Below are 21,216 nucleotides of genomic sequence, written 5' to 3'. Positions count from 1 at the left end.
GGAGTTTTATATGATAGGTGCAGTTCTGATAAAGTCTTGCAGACGAGAGTGTGAAGAAGTAATGAGAGATGAGAAAAGAAGAAGTTTGTAGACGGAGCAGAGGGGGCGAGTTGGGGAGTACGTAAGTTTCAGACAGGGGCAGAAATATAGGAGAGTGCAGAGATGGTTAGGGCTTTGTATGTTTGGGTAAACATTTTGAGTGTTATTCTTGAGGCTAAGGGAAGCTAATGGAAGTATTGACAGAGAGATGCAGCAGATATGGAATGATGGATAAGGGAGATGAGCTGGGCAGAGCCATTCATGATGGATTAGAGTGGGGACAGTCAGCTGTGACTTATTTTAGAGATATTTTTAAGGTGGAAGTGGAAAGTGTTAAGGAGGACTTAATATGGGGAGCAAAGGAGAGTTAAGAGTCAAATATGACCCCAAGGCAGCAGGCCTGATGGGTAGAGGGGATGACAAAGATATTCACAGTACGATGTGTTTGGTGACACAAGTCAGCACGAAATGTCTGGTGCAGAAAGGAGGGTTTGGGTGTCGTCAGCATAAAGATGAGACTTTATTAAGGAGACTAGAGATGATGTATAGACTGAAAAAAGAAGAGGACCTAGAACTGAGCCTTGAGGTACCCCAATGGAGAGGTGTAGAGGGGAGAAGGAAGAGCTAGAAATCGATACACTGAAGGTATGGTTAGAAAATTTGGAAGAAAGCCACACCTCTGTCACAATTATCCAAGGTTTGAAGAGTTTCAAACAGCAGTATCAAAGGCTGCAGATAGGTTTGAAAGGAATTAACATAGAGTAGTGACCTTTAGACTTAGCAGTGTCACTCAGCTAAATGAACTATGAGATGTGGGTGGAGGAACAGTGGTATGTTTACCACCACTAAATGGTAAATATTTTACAAATAAATTGCCTTGAAAAAATTTAATCAATGAAAGTGCCCCTGTTTTGAAGGCTAATTGTATATACTGTGGATTGCATTCAGAAACGTTACAATCACTTTAACTGCAAAGGGCTCCAATGCATTTATTTATATGTCTATATGTGTGTACCTATGTATTTATGTGTATATTTGTCTGTAAATACATAAATAAACACATATATAGACATATAAATATACATACATATACATCTTTAGACATGTATATGTGTACTATGTATCTCTATTTTAAAGCTCTTTCCCTGCGTCACTGCATAGCCAGATCTTTGAGTGGGGATCTTTTACAGGAATCAATCCAGCTATCAAAATATCTGAAGGGAACGAGCGGCTCTTTACTTCTGCATTCGGATCCTCACAAGAATCCAAATGCACATACCTAACATGCATCATATTTATAATATGTCTGTTTTATGTCCTAGGACATGAGAGGCCAGAACAGAATTTTTCATGCTGGCATCTTGGTTCTCTTTTGCAAAGTAATTATTTTTTGTTGCCAGCATAACAAACTAACAGACACGCTAGGCATCTTTGTGCTGGATGTACCCTACCACACTTTGGACACACATTCCTTTGCTGCTCTGTGACTATGGCATGAATCAGTCTGACCGTATTGCCCTGTAGGTTTTGTGAGTATAGCTTTGTTTTAAAGGCATGAATGGTCAGGGCCTGGTCAGAGCTTGCTGGAATGTCTGTGGACATAATATGGATGTGTCTTAATTTGTCATTGAGTGTGGGACCAAAGTCACATTCTCCCTTCTGTTGCATACCTCTCAGTACCTTGCTCCTACAGATTTGGGTGCATTCGCATTTGATGTTCAAGTACACATTTTTCTTTGGACTAGAATAATTCATAAACAAATTAAATACAGCATAAACCACCTCAAATTATCAATAACTTTAGAGAAATCAGCAATAATTTGAACCTTCAACTCTTGCATGAATAACATTTTGCAGGATATGTAATGCCCATTTGAGTTTAGATACATTAAACAGTGCATGACTTTTACCTAAACTCACACTAAGTGCAAGTGCTGTCTTTGCATGTTCTAGGGATTCTTCATAACTTTTTTTGTTCATTAGCAGCTCTGTGAGTTTGTTGCTCAGCCGAAGCTCCACACTCAAATTTTCAGTTTTCACAGCCAGTGGAAGAGCACGCTCCTTAAAAAACAAAAATAAAAAAATATATTTTAAAATAGCAAATAGGCAATTATTCTTACTAGTATTATGTAACGTCAGATAACAGTGCGCTCATTTATTATAATAAATGTTTACTTTTTATATACATAGGACAAAAATGATTATGCATTCCTTAAGAAAATTGTGTTTTACTTTTGTTTTTGGTTCAACAATTATTTCGTCTTTTGGTTGTCTGCGAGTTGCTGGCATTCCTTAGCAATACGTTAGTCAAGGGATAAAAATGTATTTTACATTACCCTATAAAAGGAGATTGCTTTATCTCTGTCACTGGTACCATTGAGAAATATATCCCCTGCTGCTTCAAACAACTCCATTCCCAAGCTTGGATCTCCAGTGTTAAGAGCTACATTTTGTGCTACCTTGTAGGGTAAAAGAGAGCATGATTAAAGGGACATGACATTTCTCTTTTATTATTCAGAAAGAGCATATCATTTTAAACAACTTTGCACTTTTGTTTCTTTTACCAAATGTGTTTAATTCTTTTGGCATCCTTTGTTGAAGGAGCAGCAATGCACTACTAAGGGGTATATTTATCAAGCTCCGTTTGGAGCTTGATGCCCCACGTTATTGTCACCGCTCACTTCCCTACAGCGCTGGTATTACAGGTTTATAAAAACCTGGCGTTAACAGGCAAGAAGTGAGCGCAGATCAAAATTGAGCTCCATACCGCACTCCAATACCAGCGCTGCTGAAATCTGCGGTGAGCTGGTTTTATGTGTTCATGCACGTTTTCCCCATATACATCAATGGGGAGAGCCGGCTGAAAAAAAGCCTAACACCTGCAAAACAAGCAGCGTAAAGCTCCGTAACGCAGCCCCATTGATTCCTATGGGGAAACAAAATTTATGTTTACACCTAACACCCTAACATGAACCCCGAGTCTAAACACCCCTAATCTTACAATTATTAACCCCTAATCTGCCGCCCCCAACATCGCCAACACCTACAGTATATTTATTAACCCCTAATCTGCCGCTTCGGACATCACCACCACTACAATAAACATATTAACCCCTAAACCGCTGCACTATCGCATCCCAAAAACTAGTTAAATATTATTAACCCCTCATCTTCTGCCCCTAACATCGCCGCCACCTACCTACATTTATTAACCCCTAATCTGCTGCCCCAACGTCGCCGCCACTATACTAAAGTTATTAACCCCTAAACCTAAGTCTAACCCTAACACCCCCAAACTTAAATAAAATTAAAATAAATCTAAATAGAAATTACTATCATTACCTAAATAATTCCTATTTAAAACTAAATACCTGTAAAATAAACCCTAAGATAGCTACAATATAACTAATAGTTACATTGTAGCTAGCTTAGGGTTTAATTTTATTTTACAGGCAAGTTTGTATTTATTTTAACTAGGTAGACTAGTTACTAAATAGTTATTAACTATTTACTAACTACCTAACTAAAATTAATACAAATTTACCTGTAAAATAAAACCTAACCTGTCTTACACTAACACCTAACCTTACACTACAATTAAATAAATTACCTAAATTAAATAAAATTACCTAAATTACAAAAAAAACAAAACACTAAATTACACAAAATAAAAAATGAAATTATCAGATATTTAAACTAATTACACCTAATCTAATAGCCCTATCAAAATAAAAAGCCCCCCAAAATAAAAATAAAAAACCCTAGCCTAAACTAAACTACCAATAGCCCTTAAAAGGTCCTTTTGCTGGCCATTGCCCCAAAGAAATCAGCTCTTTTACCTGTAAAAAAAACACAAACAACCCCCCAACAGTAAAACCCACCACCCACACAACCAACCCCCCAAATAAAATCCTAACTATAAAAACATAAGCTCCCTATTGCACTGAAAAGGGCATTTGGATGGGCATTGCCCTTAAAAGGGCATTTAGTTATTTTTCAATTGCCCAAACCATGATCTAAAAATAAAACCCACCCAATAAACCCTTAAAAAAGCCAAACACTAACCCCCAAAGATCCACTTACAGTTTTGCAGACCGGACATCCATCCTCAACGAAGCCGGGAGAAGTCTTCATCCAAGCGGCAAGAAGTCCTCAACGAAGCTGGGAGAAGTCTTCATCCAAGCCGGCAGAAGTGGTCCTCCAGACGGGCAGAAGTCTTCATCCAGACGGCATCTCCTATTTTCATCCATCCGGCACGGAGTGGATCCATCTTCAAGACATCCGGCGCGGAGCATCCTCTTCAATCAAAGTCTTCTTCCAGAATGAAGGTTCCTTTAAGTGACGTCATCCAAGATTGCATCCCTTGAATTCTGATTGGCTGATAGAATTCTATCAGCCAATCGGAATTAAAGGTTAAAAAATCATATTTGCTGATGCAATCAGTCAATAGGATTGAGTTTCAATCCTATTTGCTGATCCAATCAGCCAATATGATTGAGCTTGCATTCTATTGTCTGTATTTATTTTAACTAGGTAGTTAGTAAATAGTTAATAACTATTTACTAACTTGTCTACCTAGTTAAAATAAATACAAACTTGCCTGTAAAATAAAAATAAACCCTAAGCTAGATACAATGTAAATATTAGTTATATTGTAGCTAGCTTAGGGTTTATTTTACAGGTAAGTATTTAGTTTTAAATAAGAATTATTTAGGTAATGATAGTAATTTCTATTTAGATTTATTTTAATTATATTTAAGTTAGGGGGTGTTAGGGTTAGACTTAGGTTTAGGGGTTAATAACTTTAGTATAGTGGTGGCGACGTTGGGGGCGGTATATTAGGGGTTAATAACTGTAATGTAGGTTGCGGCGATGTTAGGGACAGCAGATTAGGGGTTAATAATATTTAATTAGTGTTTGTGAGGAGGAAGTGCGGCGGTTTAGGGGTTAATATGTTTATTATAGTGGCGGTGATGTCGGGAGCGGCAGATTAGGGGTTAATAATTTTATTTTAGTGTTTGCGATGCGGGAGGGCCTCAGTTTAGGTGTTAATAATATTTAACTAGTGTTTACGATGCAGGAGGGCATCAGTTTAGGGGTTAATAGGTAGTTTATGAGTGTTAGTGTACTTTTTAACACTTTAGTTATGAGTTTTATGCTACAGCTTTGTAGCGTAAAACTCATAACTACTGACTTTAGATTGCATTACGAATCTTGCGGTATAAGCTGTACCGCTCACTTTTTGGCCTCCCAGAAAAAGCTTGTAATATCGGCGCTATGGAAGTCCCATTGAAAAAAGACTTTACACAAATTGCGTAAATTAATTTGCATTACGGCCAAAAAAGTGTGCGGTACAGCTTTTTTGACAAGACTCGTAATAGCAGCGGTAGTGAAAAAGCAGCGTTATAACGCTGCTTTTTCACTCATAATGCAAAATTCGTAATCTAGCCGATAGTTATTTCTAGAACAGCAATGACCAGTGAGCCAATGAGTGGCAAAGGTGACCAGCAGCCAATCACTGCCTGTGGTCAGCTCAGGTGTACTGCCTCCTATAGGGCAGATGGTACAGCATTTGTTTGGCTATACAGCAAGCCAATACTGCCTAAAAAAAAGAAAAAATAAGACATGGTGACAGAGCTTCCGGACTGTGGACTTGTAATCCCACAATATAGGGAGGGTTGAGATTTCTGAAAATGATCCCTTTGGCTAACAAATAACCACACTAACACTACACTTTTTATTTTTGTATAATTGTTACATTTGGAGTACCTGGATATAAAGATCCACTAGTTCATTCTGTCCCAGGATATAGTAAATTTTTCCAGCACAGAGCCAAGCGTAAGCCTCTTTTTCTTTTTTTTGCAGATCAATAAAAATTCCAAGACTTCTTTTGGTGTAGTCCAAAGCAGATCTACAAGCTCTAAGTGAAACAATAATGAATAAAACGTTATATTTTCCTGCCAGGAGTATAATTATAGATAATATCAGATGTCTGTATGTAGTTTGAAAATTAAAGACCAATTCATTTTGCTCCTGTCCTGCAGATAACTATCCTTCTGTTGCTAAAATTGACACAAAAAATCAAAATAAAAATGTTATTGTTCAGATAGATTATGTAATTTTAAAAGATTTTTCAATTTACTTATTTTATCAAATTTGCTTAGCTCTCTTGAAAAAGGATACTTGGGAAAGCTCAGAAGTACCAATACAATACTAGGAGCTAGCTGATGATTGGTGAATACATATGGCTCTTGTCAGTGGCTCACCAGATGTGTTCCTCTAGCTCTCAGTAGTGCATTGCTGCTCTAGAACCAACCATAACTTTGTATCTAATCTATTTGTAGGAGTTACACACATAGATAACACATTAGAGCATATTTGTGCACTTTTAATTTGTATAAACCTACAAACATGTGTGCGAGTGAAAGTGTAACTCTGGGATCTATTCCAAATTAATTATAAATAATGAAAATAAACAGGAAAAAGTAAAAACACTGACAAAGAATCTAATGTTCTTCTTACCCACAAGAGCTACAAATCTAGACCAAGATAAAGTCTACCTTATCTAAACAGTTGTCAGATGGAATCTTAGGAAACTAAAATGAATAACACTACACTGTGAACTCTAGTATTTCTATCTTACTAACAGTCCAATAACATCCCATATTGCATCATGTTTGCCTTTTCTGCTATACAGAATGAAAACAACTACTGTTATTATTGCCATAACTGATTCTGTGGGAGTGGGAGTTAATTAAGTATTCACTTCAGTAAGGAATTGCACTTACCTTTCGGTACCTAAAGATAAGTAAAGCTGACTAATTGTTTCCAGTATTTGTCCTTCCAACACTTTGTCAGACATCTTCCTTGCTAATGACAACTGATATTCATTGTAGATAATACACTGAGCTTCGTTAACTACAACTTTGCTGTAGAAATAGCACAGTAACTGGATGGATTGAAGTTGACCTATTGAATGTGATAAATTTAGAAGTCATAATATGCTCAGCATAAATGAGTACACCACTTTTGAAAAGCAAGATTTTAATCAGTATCTCAATGAACACAAGAACAATTTCCAGAATTTTAACAAAACTGAGTTTTATAGAACATTTGTTTAGCTCATTACATAAAAGTAAGTTTAATAATATAACTTAGATTACAAAATCTTCAGGTTTACTCAAAGTAGGTGATGCACAAATGAATACACCCCACAACAAAAATTACTAAGTTTTGGATAACATCTAGTATTTTGCATGAACTCCATGATTTGTAAGGACAGGACCAAGCCTTATAGGCATGGAATGAACAAGTTGGCGACATATTGCAACATCTATCTTTTTCTATTCTTCAAGAGCAACCTCTTTTAAAGCCTGGGTGCTGGATGGAGAGTGATGCTCAACTTGTCTCTTCAGAAATCCCCATAGGTGTTCAATTGGGTTTAAATCAGGAGACATTCTTGGCCACTGCATCACTTTTACCCTGTTCTTCATCAGAAATGCAATGGTGGCCTTTGATGTGTGTTTTGGATCATTGTCATGTTAGAAAACTGCACGACGATCAAGGACAGATGTATAGAGCAGTACATCTGTGAATTTATGATATGTATATGAGATGTATAGAGCAGTACATCAATGAAATGCAGGTCCTTGACACCAGAAGCACTCATGCAGCCCCACAGAAGGACACTGCAACCACCATGTTTCACTGTAGGCACCATGAATTTTTCATTGTACTTCTTACCTTTGCAACGCCATACAGTTTTAAATCCATCAGTTCCAAAAAGCATTTATCTTGGTCTCATCACTCAAGAGTACAGAGTCCCAGTAGTCTTTTTCTTTTTCAGCATGTGCCCTGGCAATTCTAGACAGGCTTTTTTGTGCATGGGCTTTAGGAGAGGCTTCCTTCATGGACGACATCCATGCAGGCCATTCCTCTGCAGTGAACTTGCATGGCGAGTTTCTTAAAACCTTCTCATCTTTGTTACATTTTTGTATCACTTTTGCTACTGTATTCTGAATGATAAGCAAAGCTTTGCTGATCTTCTTTTAGCCTTCACCTTTCTTGTGTAAAGAAATTATTTTCTTTCTCAGGCATTGTGACATTTCTCTTCTATGTGGTGCCATTGCTGACAGCATGACATGGGAAGAGGTTTTATTTGGTAGGTAACACCCTTTTATAATCAACTGTCTGCTGGACACCTGTTTAATGAATAATTAGTAGTAGTTGAATTCTACTTAAAAATTTGTTGTCAGACATTTAGCTTTGCTCCTATGACTTTCATTGGGGTGTATTAATTTTTGCAACATGGTTTTGAATGAATTTGTTAGGAAAAATACTTTGTTGTGTGTGCCAATTAACAAATCTTGGTTGCAATCAATGGCCCGCATTTGTAGGATTATTTTGTAGTATAGTGTCCCATAGAATATATGTTGTTTCTGAAAGGTAAGTAAAGGTTTTCTGACAAATCTGTTGGGGTGTACTCATTTATGCTGAGCACTGAATATAGGCAAGTCATGGAAGGGCACTCACAGGACTTTAAAATACTTTAATTTTATTTATAATTAATTTAAAATCCAAGTGTCTATGTTTTGTTCAATCTTTAGTATAGCTTCACAGGGCAGAATCAATGCTGCACTCCCATTTTTTTAGCGTGTTCATGCTGTCAATATACATACACACACATATATATAAAGTGAAACGGGGGGGGGGGGGTAAAACACACACAAACATATAGACATATATATATATATATATATATATATATATATATATATATATATATATATATATATATATATATATATAAAAAAAACCCTTCCCAGTCAAACACCTTGTCAAATGCCATATTCCTTTTTAACCCTTTTTTTAACCCTTTTTAAAAAATGTTTTCAATATTAAACATTTTGTTATTAGAAATCTTTATATATGAGTGTAATACTTTATTTTCCTTTGTTTTCGATGTGTTTTGTGAAATTTTTATTATAACCCTAACACATGACTTCAGGTCTCAGTTAGCACTAATTCTCCTAGCGCTATTTAACTTTTGATATTTAGCCTGGTCACAATATCCATTGAACGTATAGGGCTTGCTAAATCAATGTAGTTTGTGCTAAACCATCTCTGGCAAATTTGTTTTACCACAGATCTGTAATATAAATTTGAGTGCTAATTTTAGCACAGTCCAGCAATATTGAAATTATGTCCCACACTATCATTAGTGCTCCACTTGTAATCTGGGCTCATATCAGTAATACACCTGTTCAGATCCCTTAAAAAGATATACACACATAACTCTATGGTTTTGGAGAACCACAGGTTAATTGCGCACGTAACCTAATAGCATCAGCACACACCACTAAAAGGGTTCAATCCACATACAGGCCCAGAAATCGCCAGTTTGTTATTAATGGTGCACATTTAATTTTTGGATAACTAAGTCAGGAGTTTAGCAACGCAGATAATGATTTTGTGCTGTTTTAAGGAGGTAAGAATTTTGAGCTTCAAGACTATTAACAGCAAAAGCATAGACTTAGGCTATAATTTAGCGCCATTGAAGGTGTGAAACATGTTAGACTGTGCCTTGCCTTTGAGCTGTAATTTTTTCATTTTTTGGTAAAAAAAGTTACATTTTTATTGCTCATTGTGTAATTGTACATTATTCATGTACTGTAACAAAAGAGGTTGGGTTGCATTGTCATTTAATATTGTCTAAAGGGATCATTTACATTACACCTTCTCTGCAGATGGCCATACTACTTTTGATATTGAGTGGCAGAGAACCATCGCCTCCCACAGTGAAGTGTCTTCTAACAGTGATTTCGCCTGCTTTTGCCGCATGATTAAAGGCGCATAAAACCCATTTTTGTCTTTCATTGTTTTGACAGTGCATACAATTTCAAACAACTTTCCAAATTATTGTTATTATCAAATTTGATTCATTATCTTGTATTCTTTGTCGAAGGAGCAGCAATACACTACAGGGATCTAGGTGAACACATCAGGTAAGCCAATTACAAGAGGCTTTTATGTACATTTACTAATCAGCAGCTAGCTCCCAGTAGTGCTTTGCTTCTACTGAGCCTACCTAGGTATACTTTCCAACAAAGGATATGAAGAGAACAAAGCAAATTAGATAATAGAAGTAAATTGGAATATTGTATATACTATACATACAGGGTTCGAATGTTAACAAATGTATAACATGTTGAATATCTATCCATGACTGACTGCGCCTAAATTTGTGTTGAAAATAAAAATGAGAAGAAAACTCACTGTGTCTCCATAGCACAAAAAGAAAGCATGGACTAGGGCAAAAATATTATCAAAAGAAAAATAAAATGCATTTTGAAAGATTAGTCTAAACAGTAAGCTTAGCAATTTGACATTACAGTATGAATCAGCTAAAGACGCAGTCCCCTATCTATAAAGTGTTATTTCATAATTCTAGACCAACAATAGTTATTTATACTACTATACTCCATATGCAATATAACATTTGTAAATTTTGTGTAACAATCTTTCCATACATAAAATATCTCTCTCAAAAATATAATTGTGTTATATCCCAAAACTTATACGATAATAATATATAACATTATTATACAATTTTATTTAAAAAAAAAAAAGTTGTACTGTACTAAAAGCAAGTAGTAAACTAAACTGGATTCTGTTCAATAGTAAACTGATCCAAAAGTTTTGCATGTTTAGTGTAGCTGTATTTATAAGGTTAGGTTCTTTTTAATAGGTTGTCCATAGGTTTATACCGTACATGTACATACAGGGTTGTGCAAATGTCTATAATTAAACATGTGTGGTTAATTGACACCATTTGTTGTTAAAATGGCGTCTTTGAACTGATTAAAAGAGCAACACATACCTTCTAAATGGTTGGTCTCCATTGCCACAAGAAATGCCCACTCAAAATAAAACCTTCCTTGTTCCTTATAAATCCCACTGATATAAAAGCGTCCTAGCATAATCAGCACGTGGATAAAATCAATTCCTGTGTCCTTGGTTGGAAGTCTGGAGTAAATAGAGACAGATCTAACTAGGAAGTGTTCTGCCAAAATAGGGGCTTTTAAATGCAAACACAATGTTCCAAAGTTAGCCAGTGCAGCAGCGTGGTTTTGTAGATTGCCAGTCTCCTTTGAAATGTGCAATGCTTTACAGTAATGCACAGCAGCATCCTTAATATTATTTGTCCTTCTCAAGGAGATGGCACATATGTTATGTATGTAACCTAGCTGATGTGATGTGCAAGAACACAGTTTCATTACACTGTCTAAAATATCAAGTGCTACATTATTTTCCCCTTCAAGCATATACAACCACGCAAGGGAAACAGAAATATAATCCCTAATTTTAACATCCATTGAGATGCTGCTGTCAATGACCTTCAGCAAATACAGCTTTGCTTTTTTGTACTGTTTGTTATTAGTGCATAATTCAGATAAGCTCAGGTAAATCAAAGTGCAGAGTGCTTGTTCCTCTTCGGTGTGTGCTAACGTAAGTGCTTTCTTGAGGTAGTAGGCAATCTGAGTAGGAAAAATCAGCCGACCTCTTTTTATTTCACAGAACTTGGGGGAATTTTCAATGATGAAATCCACTCTTTTCAAAGAGTCCAAAAAACTACAAGAACCACAAGAAATGACTTTAACACAACTTAATGCCATGTGTGGTAGACACTTGTGACTGTATATCTCTGCCAGCTTAAAATACAGTCCTGAAGAAGAAGAAGAACTGTTGTTGAGGGACAATATGTTCATTAGAACTTGCAGACGCTCTATGAATGGCAATGCTTCATCATACTGTCTTAAGTTAGTGTATAGTTTTGCCAAAAGAAGGCTGGCTCTTGCCTCAGTATATTGATCTTGACTGAATATTGTCTTCTTTAGCGCATATTTTAGTATGACCGACTCCATTTCCGTGCTACTGATATTATTTTGTATTCCCATGAGAAGAGAAGCTGCTTTGTCAATCACGTGTAGATAGCGTTCTTTGTATTTTTGTTTCAAGTAAATGGCAGTTACATTTGCATATAGTGCGCTAATGAGATAAAGGTCACCAAAATCCCCATTAATAACACCTAGAGCTTCTTCAAAATAAACTCTAGCTTGAGAGAACTTGTTCCTTTTAGTACTTAACCTGCCCAAAAGAAAGCAAAGCCTTGTCAAGGCCCAAATCATGTTGGCTTTTTTTGCGGCCTCTCGTGCCATGCTGAGGTACCTCACCAATTCCTCCTCTTCATTATAGCCATTAAAAGAGATTTTTAGAAATGAATAAGACATATCATAGAGATTCCTGAAACTTGGAAGAAATTTTTCACTGTTTAAGAACAAAAGTAATGACTGCAAGGCTTCATCTTTCTCTTTTTCTTCAAATATACAAAAAGTTGGATCTTCATAATCTTCACAGTTCATCTGCATTTCATTTGCTAAACAACTACTACTGTTATTTTGTATTTTTTCAGTGGTTTCCGACAATGCCTGACTCTTGTTGCATTTTATTATAAAATCCTTAATTCTTTCCTTTAAAATTGCTGCCTCAGTATTAGGTGTTGGAGTTTGTGTCTCTGGGAAATGAAACATATGTCATTATAACAAAACACTTTATAATACAGGACAACAGAGAAAAATATTGTATAAAATACAATACTAAGGTAGCGCCACAAATAGGTGAAAATAGTATGGTAGATGTTACAAATGAAAAACACTACATATAGACGAGCTAAAAACAAATATGCTAATGCTAAAGAATCATAAAACAGTTACCAGCTGTATGACAAAATACCAGATGAAATGTAGTATAAAAATGTTCAGTAAACCACATAGGTATAGTCCCCTTATAAAAGGAATAAAGTTTTTTTCAGTGGTGAAAAAGAAATATATGCTGTTCACTTCCCTTATAGAGAGTTCTTGTCTTTTTGTGTGTTCGCCGTGCAGCTCCCTTCCAATCACTGGTGTGATCTCCGTGAGGTAAAAGGTTTGTTAGAAGAAATCTGTAGGAACAGAAAGGGGGATGGAGCGCAGCCAAGGGGAAACACACTAGTCTAAGTGCAGATTAAAACAAATATTCCACTTTATTCATACAGATAAAACATCAAGATGTACACTTACAGACTTCACCCTCAAACATATGAGGTATATCAAACAATAGGAGGAGGTAGATACCGTGGTAGATACCGTGGCAGCGGTAATCCTGAAATTGGATGCCGGCAAAAGGATCCGCCGCTGCACACAGCTCACCTGAAACCTCCGTCTACAAGATGGGCGTCGCCTTACGCGTTTCGCTGGGCTCCTCCATTAGACACGTCAGGACGCAAGATGGGCATTGCCTCTGACGAAGCTGGGAGCAGCCCAGCGAAACGCGTAAGGCCACGCCCATCTCGTAGACGGAGGTTTCAGGTGAGCTGTGTGCAGCGGTGGATCCTTTAGCCGGCATCCAATTTCAGGATTACCGCTGCCACGGTATCTACCTCCTCCTATTGTTTGATATTTGGTGCCCTCTGGGGTTATCAGGCCCCTTTATATTTACATCACCTGTGACTGTGGGGAATAACGCTCCTAGTGCATATAGCACACCATTAAAGGAATATAATTACCCTGGACAGTCTAGCACTCACAGTGGGCTAAGTGTTTTTCTCAGTGGGACACAAGCAGTTTTGGAATACCTTTGCATATACAAGTATGAACTGTTTTGCTTAGTTTTGGACATCAAAACGAAGTGTCATTACATACCTCATATGTTTGATATACCTCATATGTTTGATATACCTCATATGTTTGATATACCTCATATGTTTGATATACCTCATATGTTTGATATACCTCATATGTTTGATATACCTCATATGTTTGATATACCTCATATGTTTGATATACCTCATATGTTTGATATACCTCATATGTTTGATATACCTCATATGTTTGATATACCTCATATTGTTTGATATACCTCATATGTTTGATATACCTCATATGTTTGATATACCTCATATGTTTGATATACCTCATATGTTTGATATACCTCATATGTTTGATATACCTCATATGTTTGATATACCTCATATGTTTGATATACCTCATATGTTTGATATACCTCATATTGTTTGATATACCTCATATGTTTGATATACCTCATATGTTTGATATACCTCATATGTTTGATATACCTCATATGTTTGATATACCTCATATGTTTGATATACCTCATATTGTTTGATATACCTCATATGTTTGAGGGTGAAGTCTGTAAGTGTACATCTTGATGTTTTATCTGTATGAATAAAGTGGAATATTTGTTTTAATCTGCACTTAGACTAGTGTGTTTCCCCTTGGCTGCGCTCCATCCCCCTTTCTGTTCCTACTCATTTCTTCTAACAAATAATACAGGACAAACACATAATTGTATAATGGGACATTTATTTGCAGAAGTGATTTTGCTGGAAAAAAAATTCATAACAGCTAACAAGAGTGTGTCTAAAAAGATAAATAGATAGATAGATGTTAGATCAATAGAATGCATAGATAGAATACCTAGATAGATAGATAGATAGATAGATAGATAGAAAGATAGATAGATGATAGAGAGAATGTATGTATCGATAGAATTCATCGATAGATAGATAGATAGATAGATAGATAGATAGATAGATAGATAGAAAGATAGATAGATGATAGAGAGAATGTATGTATCGATAGAATTCATCGATAGATAGATAGATAGATAGATAGATAGATAGATAGATAGATAGATAGATAGATAGATAGAAAGATAGATAGATGATAGAGAGAATGTATGTATCGATAGAATTCATCGATAGATAGATAGATAGATAGATAGATAGATAGATAGAAAGATAGATAGATGATAGAGAGAATGTATGTATCGATAGAATTCATCAATAGATAGATAGATAGATAGAATTCCTTAGGCTGCCTCTTGGCCACTAGTGATATAGGTTAATTTTCCCTTGAGCATATAGTAATTAGCCACCATTGCAGTACAGCCGAATTGAAACTTATTTGAGAAATTAAAAAGGAACTTGGAAACTACAAATTACATGTTTTTCCCCCCAAATTATCAGCTGGGACTGAGCACCAATGAAAAGTGTAAAATTTTATGGGATGGTCAAAGCTAGAAGAGGCTAGTGATTCAGACCATTGCCTTTATTCAGTAGTGATACATTGCTGGATCAAACATACACTCAAGCAGGGTGTTTATTCTGGTGATCATAGAAAGGTATAACTTGTGTGCTATGGTGTTGCGTTTGGAGAAATAGAGGAATAAATGGAAGATGAGCACCCCTTGGAGGCAGCATTATAGGTGGTACGATACCATGGTGGACTGGAGTATTCATTAGGGGTCGGGAGTATAGTACCTTTAACTTAGGGGAGTATGTTACTGGTAACAAAATCTAAAGGTGCTGTGGCTTGGGTGTTTGTCAGCGTTGGATGAAAATAAATAAAGTTAATATTTCAGTGTATGGAATTAATGATGAAGGGGTTAAAAGTGTAATCCTTTGGGAAGGTCGCAGCTAAGAAACAGGGTGGGCTAATAGTTCAGAATATTCTTTATGGAATAGGAGTGATACTGTCCACCTATAGTATATAGATACTGTTGTTAATATAGGGAAGTCAAAATTACCTTTGCATGGTTCAGAGATGTAACTTTAAAGTGATTGTCAATTTTCAGCAATGAGTGACCGGTTTTTAAAAATACTTTTAAAAACAGGGACACTTTCATTGATGAAAATTTACATTGCACCGGATTTGTAGAAATACTTAAATTTTTCTTCTCCAAAGCCGGATCGCCGATCTCAGCCTCATTTCCACTGTCCTGACGTCAGAAATGACAAAACCGGCTTCCTCCAATCATGGCATCCCCCCCAGAGCGTCCATCTCATGATGCCCGGCTGTGATTGGAGGAAGCCAGTTTCGTCATTGCTTTGTTTGTACAGCAGGAAGAAGAAGGTTGGGGAATGTTGATCCAGCTTTGCAGAAGTAAAAGGTAAGTATTTCTACAAATCCGGTGCAATGTAAACTTTCATCAATGAAAGTGCCCCTGTTTTTAAAAGTATTTTTAAAAACCGGGCACTCATTGCTGAAAATTAACATTCACTTTAAGACACTTTTAAATTCACTTCAATGATCAACTTTACTTTGTTTCCTTAGTATCCTTTGTTGAAAATCTTATGTACATATGCTAAGCAGCAGGATTGCTCTACTGGGTGCTAGCTGGTAATTAGTGGCTACAAACATTTTATTCCTCTTTGGTTCACCAGATGTGTTCAGTTAGCTCGGCATTGCTGAGGTTAAACACATAGTTATATGCAAACAATAGTGATATAATTAAATGCTCTAACATAAAAGAGCATTTTCTTTTTACACTTTTCTATTCCTTAAACTACAGAGATCTCAACAGACACCAACATTTAAGCAAAGCCCTTTGCTTTGAGTTTACATCTGAGTTGTGGCTGAGATTAGTGCCTAAATAGGTAGCAAGGGCATCTCAACATCTTCAAATTAAAGGGACATAAAACATGTTTTCTATTATGATTACAATCATAAAACGTCCCAGTTTACTTCTATTACCAAATATGCTTCTTTTTCTTGGTATCCTTTGTTGAAGAAGCAGCAATGTATTACTGGGAGCTAGCTGAACACATCTGGTGAACCAAAGGAAGGAGGCATATATCTGCAGTCACCAATCAGCTTCTAGCTCCCAGTAGTGCATTGCTGCTCCTGAGCCTACCTAAGTATGCTTTTCAACAATGGACAGAAAGAGAATGAAGCAAATTATATAACAGAAGTCCATTGGAAAGCAGTTTAAAACTGCACAAATTTTCATGAAAGTTTAATTTTGACATTACTTTAACTTTAATTCTTTCAATGAGTTTTATTGACTATACAGGAAGCCTAAGAGGCATCTAATAATATCTTAACTGTAGTTAGCAACAATTGTGAGATAAATAGATTGGCCTCTATTTAACAAAGTCTGGTGGACCTGATCCGACAGTGCAGATCAGGTCCGCCAGACCTCGCTGAATACGGAGAGCAATACGCTCTCCGTATTCAGCATTGCACCAGCAGCTCACACAAGTTGCTGGTGCAACGCCGCCCCCTGCAGACTCGCGGCCAATGGGCCGCCAGCAGGGAGATGTCAATCAACCCGATCGTACTTGATCGGGTTGAATTCCGGCCATGTCTGTCCGCCTGCTCAGAGCAGGCGGACAAGGTTATGGAGCAGCGATCTTTGTGACCGCTGCTGCATAACACGGGGCATCAAGCTCCATTCGGAGCTTTATAGATAGGCCCCATTGTGTCCTTTAACTATTCCCCAGTTTGATTCCAAAAGCCAAAGTAAATAATAAATGTAAAATAGGTAGCAAATTTACCTCTATTTTGTGAGCATTTCATTTCTTCAAATTCATCTGAATAAATACAGAAAAATACAAAAGATGAAAAAAAAATATTTAACTACAGTTTTATTTTTTAATAATGTGAATTACATTTTAATTATGGTTATGTATGGTCTGTAACAGATCAATGTTTCACCTGTGAGTCATAAAAACAACATTTCCTTTCTCATAACCAGGAATCACTTTTTCATTTACATAAATTGCTGTTCAGCTCAGTGGGAAATCTATAGAACAGTAAAAGATCACAGAAATTGTATGTTGCTAATATATCTGCTGGTGTCACCAGAACTCAGAACATTATTTATAAACTATTAGACTGAGTGCATTATAAAATGGTTTGAAGAAAACTAATTTGATAATATGTAGACATTTGAATTTAATTACTTAGATTCAATAAATTCATTTGTAAAACTAACACATATCAGAGAAAATCTTAACGCAGCTTTACAACTTGAAAATTGTACAAATTCATAAAGATTTGCAACTTGTGTTGCCAACGCTCACTTATTTCCAGGGATTTCCCTGATTTTCACAACATATTTACAGTCTCACAGGCTTCCTTTTTAATCTGCTCTTAGAACAATTTCTCCCTAATGTTCTACAACATGTAAAATCTACATGTCATACATATAACATTGTACTCTTATTTAGCTAATAATTTTGTTGTATCTGACAGTTTAACGTCTTTACTCCCAAAATGCATTAAATGAGAAATAGAATTCACGGATTTGCGGAAACTTGTTGACCGTATTAAACGAGACTAGGTGAGTGAAGATGGTTTGTGTGAAGAATTTTTTTGTACCACTACCAAACTTTATAAAATTATAAAATAAACTGTTTTTTTTTTCAATAACAACTGTATAATTTGTAGATTTCTTAGTGAAATTTGTAGATTCCTTCGTCTCTTAATTTCTTCAAAAAAAGTGGGCAACCCTATTTGTACCTGCCCTGGTCACATCTGTGAGTTAAGCTCCATTATAATCAATGGAACTTCATCTGTCTCTTAACCATTCGGTTCCCAGCACATAAAACAAGTCCTCCTCGTATCATTAATTTGAAAAAGCAAGAATGTAAGCTTAGGAGCAAATTTTGGTTCAGAGCCTGGGTAGCGCATGCTGATTGGTGGTTAAATGTAACTGCAAGAATGGATGCGTTTGACAACTGTTTGATATGACAGTTACATGCTCGTGTTAATTTAAATCCTTTACATTTCAGGCACAAAATAAGCACACACAAAAAAATCAAAACTTTTAGTTATTGAGCAGACTTTTTTAAGAAAAATAAAGGAGATTTGATTATAGGTCAATTATTCTCGAATTCTGTATCTCTTTTAAAAAAAGACATTAAATGCAAATTATATAAAAGCAGTTAAGAACCATATTGCAATTGCTAGTTTTTTTAAGAAATAGTTTTACAGTCAAGGACATACCCTTGAAAAGCCAGTTGTTTATCATATGTCCTTTGTTGTAACCACTTAGGGACAGACTCCTGAACTGATCAAGCAATCACAATGTACAATGTTGCAGGGTTAAAGTTTTAAATGAATGAACTATTAAACAACTACATTGGGGGCAGTGTACTGTATTTTATCATTTTAAAGTTTCCCATTGATCAATTTTAGATGCTGGAATATATTAAATTGTTTACAATTACCTACTTTATTTTATTATGTGAAATAGTTTTTTTTCATGTTCAATCCTCCACTTGGCTAAAAAATTTCAGTACAGGAGTACTGGCTGCTGAAAAGCTATGTATACCAAGAGGCATCAGAAGAAAACGCCTCCTGATGGAGCTGGGAGAGCCCAGCCCTTTTCAAATGGTGTTCCTTATTCAGTTTTAAATGCAATGAACTCTTTACTTCTGCTTGATTGAAAACACTGTCCCTTTTGGGACAATGAGAAATTAAATGTTTTATGGGGAATTGCATTTTTAAGTGTATTGCCCCTTTAAAGGAACAGTATACACCAATTTAATAAAAACTGCATGTAATAGACACTACTATAAAGAAGAATATGGACAGATACTGATCTAAAAATCCAGTATAAAAAAGCTTTAAAAAACTTACTCAGAAGCTCCCAGTTTAGCACAGTTGATGGGGTTAGGCTGGGATACCCAGTGAAAGGGGTGGGAATACAGGAAGAGCTTTAAAGAAGAATATGCACAGATACTGATCTAAAAATCCAGTATAAAACCTTTTAAAAACTTACTTAGAAGCTCTAAGTTTAGCACTGTTGATGGGGTTAGGCTGGGACACCCAGTGAAAGGGGCTGGGAATACAGGAAGAGCTTTAAAGAAGAATATGCACAGATACTGATCTAAAACTCCGGTATATAACTTTTAAAAAACTTACTTAGAAGCTCCCAGTTTATCACTGTTGATGGGGTTAGGCTGGGACACCCATTGAAAGGGGCTGGAAAAACAGGAAGACCAGACACTCCCCCTCCCCCCTTTCTAAGATATGAAAAAGACAGATTATACTAACGGGAGCTGCAGGAATCTGTATACATGAGTATACATCTAAAACTTTAGGGCTTGGTTAGGAGTCTGACAATCAGCAACATATTATTATAAAATAAGCCAAACTATACATTGTTACAAAAACACTCCCAGATGAGCTATATAAATTGATAATCTACAAAACATTTATGCAAAGAAAAATCTAGTGTACAATGTCCCTTTAAGCAGTCAATTTTGCTGAAATAATAAAATTAAAACTATATTCTGCTATTCGATAATAACGTTTCTTACCAATTCTGTAAATAGTACAAACATCTGAATGTGATATTTTCTGTAGTAAATCCTCTGCATTCTTTAAGTTAAAACCATCCTTGCTTCCGGGGTATACTTTTTCTTGATCAAATATAAATGTTATCTGTGTTTGCCTAATGGAAGAAGGAAAAAAAACATTAAAATGTAGAATATTTGTCAAACTTTATAAAACATAAAGCATATTCTCCAGGTCCAAATTGTGATGTTGAGGAATGTTGATATTGTGCAAGAATACTCTGACTATGAACTGACTTAAAGGGACAGTCTACACCAGAATTTTTATTGTTTTAAAAGATAGATAATCCCTTTATTACCCATTTCCCAGTTTTGCATAACTAATACATTTATAATAATATACTTTTAACCTCTGTGATTATCTTGTATCTAAGCCTCTGCAAACTGCCCCTTTTTTCAGTTCTTTTGACAGACTTGCAGTCTAGCCAATCAGTGCCTGCTCCCAGATAACTTCTCGTGCACGAGCACAGTGTTATCTATATGAAATACGTGAACTAACACCCTCTAGTGGTGAAAAACTGTTAAAATGCAATCTGAAAGAGGTGGGCTTCAAGGTCTAAGAAATTAGCATATGAACCTCCTAGGTAAAGCTTTCAACTAAGAATACCAAGAGAACAAAGCAAAATTGGTGATAAAAGTAAATTGGAAAATTGTTTAAAATGACATGCTCTATCTGAATCATGAAAGTTTATTTTGGCCTAGACTGTCCCTTTAAGTGGACCTTATACACTTCCAGCTGTTAAAAAAGATGTGCCTGTCCCAAGCCTCCTGGAGAGACCCACAAGTTCTGTAACCTTTCTTTCCAAAATGCTGCAAATTAAATAGTTTCTGTAGACAATTTTCAGCATTTTCAGGTTACAGTATTTGCCTTTTGGTCTTTCTAGGGAGAGTGGGAATAGCACATTTATTTACACAAAAACAAGCAAAGATAAAATCGCTGACTAGTAGAAACCTTGCTAAGTCAGCTGGTT

The 21,216-nt window shown here is 36.0% G+C and overlaps 1 protein-coding gene across 2 annotated transcripts in view; it reads right to left on the bottom strand.

Annotated features, from left to right (window-relative positions):
* The window catches only part of SH3TC1 (SH3 domain and tetratricopeptide repeats 1), a 92,299-nt gene that overhangs the window by 7,082 nt on the left and 64,001 nt on the right, over nucleotides 1-21,216 (bottom strand). Inside the window, exons 10-16 of one of the 2 annotated variants that reach the window (XM_053704172.1) lie at nucleotides 20,210-20,343; nucleotides 17,438-17,473; nucleotides 10,919-12,613; nucleotides 6,828-7,008; nucleotides 5,809-5,959; nucleotides 2,376-2,498; nucleotides 1,950-2,100 (exon numbers count right to left, since the gene is read on the bottom strand). In XM_053704172.1, coding sequence (XP_053560147.1) covers nucleotides 1,950-2,100; nucleotides 2,376-2,498; nucleotides 5,809-5,959; nucleotides 6,828-7,008; nucleotides 10,919-12,613; nucleotides 17,438-17,473; nucleotides 20,210-20,343 — 2,471 coding nt within the window. The remainder of the gene's footprint in view (nucleotides 1-1,949; nucleotides 2,101-2,375; nucleotides 2,499-5,808; nucleotides 5,960-6,827; nucleotides 7,009-10,918; nucleotides 12,614-17,437; nucleotides 17,474-20,209; nucleotides 20,344-21,216) is intronic. The other variant, XM_053704173.1, reaches the window with a different exon arrangement.

The sequence above is a fragment of the Bombina bombina genome, chromosome 2 (genome assembly GCF_027579735.1).
Source record: "Bombina bombina isolate aBomBom1 chromosome 2, aBomBom1.pri, whole genome shotgun sequence".
Classification (NCBI taxonomy): domain Eukaryota; kingdom Metazoa; phylum Chordata; class Amphibia; order Anura; family Bombinatoridae; genus Bombina; species Bombina bombina.
The sequence above is the reverse complement of the archived record's forward strand: the minus strand, read 5'-3'. Positions and strand labels throughout refer to the sequence as shown.